Genomic DNA, 3,727 nt, shown 5'->3' with positions numbered 1-3,727 from the left:
AAAAAAAAAAAAAAAAAAAGAGGCAAAACGGGAGAGGGAAAGAAGGGAAATAACCCATCAAGGGAAGTAACCCATCAAGGGAAGTAACCCATCAAGGAAGCTAACCAAACACGTCAGGCGCAAACCTAAGGTGGTTCCCACGGAGCGGCCCACATGGGCGAGATTAACCACGTGCGTAGAGGCATTACTTCAAGGTGATAACGATCCCGTATTGAGCCGCCTACCCGATGGAGTCAAACTTGTGCAGCTTCTTCCTCCACAAATTGTACTTCGCCTGAAACTTGGCATTCGTAACATTCTCATACGCGTTGGGCGTCCTGGGGTCGTCATCCATCCTTTCCTCATATTTCACCACCTTGACGTAATTTTTGTATTCCTTCGTGGATTTCCCTACGGCAATTTCTTTAAGGCGGCTGTTCACTCGATTGCTATTAGAGTTGACAAAGGGGTCACTGAAGTGGCTCCGTATGTCTCCCAAGTAGTTAATAAAATTGGCGTCGAAGTTTCTAAACTTCTCCATGTCGATATTGTCGCTGGTCCGGTGCTTATAGTGACTTGGGGCAGGTATGTGACTTTTCTGGGGGGTGCGCATATTGGGCATATCTTCCATTATTCCTAAATTATTGTTGTGTTGCTTGGCCAGTTCGGTGGCATCTGCAATGGGGCTCTTCGTCAGCACTTTGGTTGCCCTGTCTGGGAGTGTTTTCCCGGGTGGAGCGGGCACTACATTTGTACCTTCTGTTATAGCCACATTGGCTGCTTCCTTTTCCGCGTCCTTTTCGGCGTCCTTTTGCGCGGCACCCCTCTGCTTGAGCCTGCTTTTCACCTTCTTGGCCGGGTTCAGCGGTACGTTGTTGTCATCCACCGTGACGTCGTGCGACAGCGTGAAGTTGAATTTCGACGCCGTGCTGTTCTCGCCCAGAACGGCTCTGTCTTTCCTCTTCTTCCCCTTATGGGGCGTCCCCTTGGACACTTCGGCCTCCTCCCTCTGGTTGGGAGCCTTCATTATTAAACTGCACCCCGGTACGTTTCCCCCTGCTACAGTGCTGGCGGCGTTGGCGGCGTTGTCAGTGTTGGCGAAATTGGCGGTGTTCCCATTCTTCGCATTCTTGGCGGTTTTCGTGCTGTCACCCCCCTTGTTCACAATGTATCGAGCAAAGTACGAATTCTGTATCGACTCCTTATCCACAGAGACATTTTTTATTCTGTTGCTCCTGTTTCCTTTGGTCAGTGCAGATACGTTTGATGAGTTTCTCTTCTTCCCATCACTTTGTCTTTTTTCACTTCCCCTCTTTGCACCTTCGATTGCGGATTGACTATTTTCACTCCCCGCGCTGACTCTTCTGAGCAGTTCCTTTTTGGTGTCTTCCTCCTCTGGGGTGTTCTCTGCATTGGGGTACTCCTTCCCCGTTTTATTCGTCCTTTCCAGGACGGTATTTCCATTGGTTGGTTCGCTGGCGGAATCCACCTTTGGGATTGACTTCTCTTGCTGGTTTAGCTCCCCCTGGGAGGGACTCACCAATTCCTCACTCACACAGTTTTTCTCCTTTATGACATCCTTCACCACCACATTTGGTAGGAGATCTGTTTGTTCGTCTTCATTACTATGCACGTTTTTTGAATCCTTGGGGGGCACTCCTTCCGTGCTCTTCTCTGATTGTCCTTCTCCTGTGTGTTTTATCGCCCCGTCTGGAGCTACACTGGGGAGAGTCCTTTCCATTTGGTTGTCATTTCGCCATGGGGTCATTTGCCCACTGGTTTTATCCGCACTTAGAAGGGGCTTATTCTCTCCCTTCTCCGTTTTCTCCACGATGGACATATTTTTTATCTTCAAATTTATTCCCACATTGCTGTTGTCCAGATCTGCCGTGTATGAATTTAAGAAGCTACTGTTAAGGTCCCTCTCCTGATGATAGGGGAATTTTTTTTTCTTGGCCTTCTCAACGACATCCTCGTTGTTCGCGACTGAGTGGGAGAGGTCTGCGAATCGGAGGGGGGAGGGAAGAAAAGGGGGGCAACTCCAAATGGGGGAAATCCAAATGGGGGAAGCTCCACATGGGGAGGAGACAACTCACAGAGACTGGAGAATCTCCCCCCCCCTGTGCATAACGAGGGAAATTATTAACACTGGACGGAGTGACACACACTAGGCGCTCCGTTTTGTTTCTTTTTTTCCTTTACTTGACTCGCTGGATAGCAGATCCACCCATCGAATTGTAGACATGGCGCTCCTCCTTTGTCGTAAGCGGGAAGTCCCGCAAGAAGGGGAGGGAAGGCGACACACGACACACGAAGCGAATTACGAGGCAGCCTGCAATGGGACCTGCAATGCGGCTTGCAGAGCGATCGCGGGGACGCAGGGAACGAAAGAGATACCTTCTTTTCCCACTCCACTGGGAATACGTATCTGCTGATGCGTGAAAGCGCCGTGGGACGCACCCGCTTGTCGGTCTTCTCCGTCTTTTCTGTCGCTTCTCGCCCTCTCTTGTGTTGAAGTGCGGCTAGCAGGTTGCCAAGACGCTATGTTGTCAAGCTGCTATGCGGCTCGGCTGATTAGAACAGATGCGGAGTTCTGCTGTGGCGGAGGAAACACACCAGGGGAATCATAAAACAAAAAAATGGCAAAGAGGTGGCAAATTTTCAGCAAAAAAGTGGCATAAAATTGGCAAACAAAGTGGCAACGTAGTGGCAAAACGGATGCGAAAATGAATAGTGGGGTGCATCCCAAATTCGCGTACGCGTGTGATAAAATGGGAACACATAAGTTGTCCTTGTCGCATTCGTCGAGTTCGAAAAAGTGATAATTGGTGAGATTCACGAGTGAACTTTTTAATGGCTTTTCAAGGCGCAATAAATGGAAAATTACACAAGAAGGGGAAAAAAAAAAAAAATAGAAAGGGAGAGGCAAGGGGAAGGATTACCAATATGAAGCTGCCCTGAATGCACAATCAAACATGCAGCATGTACATTTCCGTGCGCGTGAGCATATTCCTCCACCGATCTTCGCACTGATGTACATACAAAGGTTCATCACCCCAGCGCTGACATATGTGCGAGGCCGAAGGGGCTAACTGAGCGGTGAAAAGAGGATACGCGTTTTGTATGCACACAGGAGGTTAATTCATGTTCATTCGGTACCGGAGAAACAACACGGGGGGACAGTTGCTCCGGGGAGACGGTCGCTCACGCGGGGAAAGTCGCTCACCGGGGGAGAGGATTATCTTTCCCCCGTTTAGGCGGGAAAATTGCGCCACTGCGAAGTTGGCCGAAGCTGTGACGAAGTTATTGCAAACCTTCGCCGAGTTGCCTGCGCGTTTTTGCCTTGCTCAACGGAAGACAGATCTTCCGCCCCTCGCGCAGATGGTTCTGCTTCCAGATCGGTGCCTTTGGCCAAAGGGAGAATTACCCTCATGGGAACATCTCATGTGGAGAGGATCCACTACAGCGCGTTCTGAGTGTATACCAGCAGCGCATTGGGCGGAAGGCTTAGCGGTAGGGGAGGCACCCGTAAAGGCTGCTTTCCGGTTACTCGTCCCGGTGATCGGTTGCCCTCCATTGAAGCTTTTTTCGCCCAGGGGAAGTAGCGAATGGACAAACAGGCACTTAAAATGGGGAAATAAGTAACCACGTAAATGCTTGCATACCTATCCACAAACATACAAAGGATGACAGTATAATAATCCACAAAGGAGCGGAGCTCCCCCCTTGGAAGCGAATGAAACAAAGA

The 3,727-nt window shown here is 49.8% G+C and overlaps 1 protein-coding gene across 1 annotated transcript; it reads right to left on the bottom strand.

The window, feature by feature from the left end:
• Positions 1-220: 220 nt before the first annotated feature.
• On the bottom strand, positions 221-2,224 carry C922_01710 (hypothetical protein; the record flags this gene model as incomplete). The annotated part of the gene is made up of 2 exons (XM_008817313.1): positions 221-1,980; positions 2,182-2,224. The coding sequence occupies 2 exons, from the start codon at positions 2,222-2,224 to the stop codon at positions 221-223; spliced, it is 1,803 nt and encodes a 600-aa protein (XP_008815535.1).
• Between the last annotated feature and the right edge of the window lie 1,503 nt (positions 2,225-3,727).

Source organism: Plasmodium inui (assembly GCF_000524495.1).
Source record: "Plasmodium inui San Antonio 1 unplaced genomic scaffold supercont1.5, whole genome shotgun sequence".
NCBI classification, from domain to species: Eukaryota; Apicomplexa; class Aconoidasida; order Haemosporida; family Plasmodiidae; genus Plasmodium; species Plasmodium inui.
Note: the sequence above shows the minus strand (reverse complement) of the source record. Positions and strands in the feature narration are given on the sequence as shown.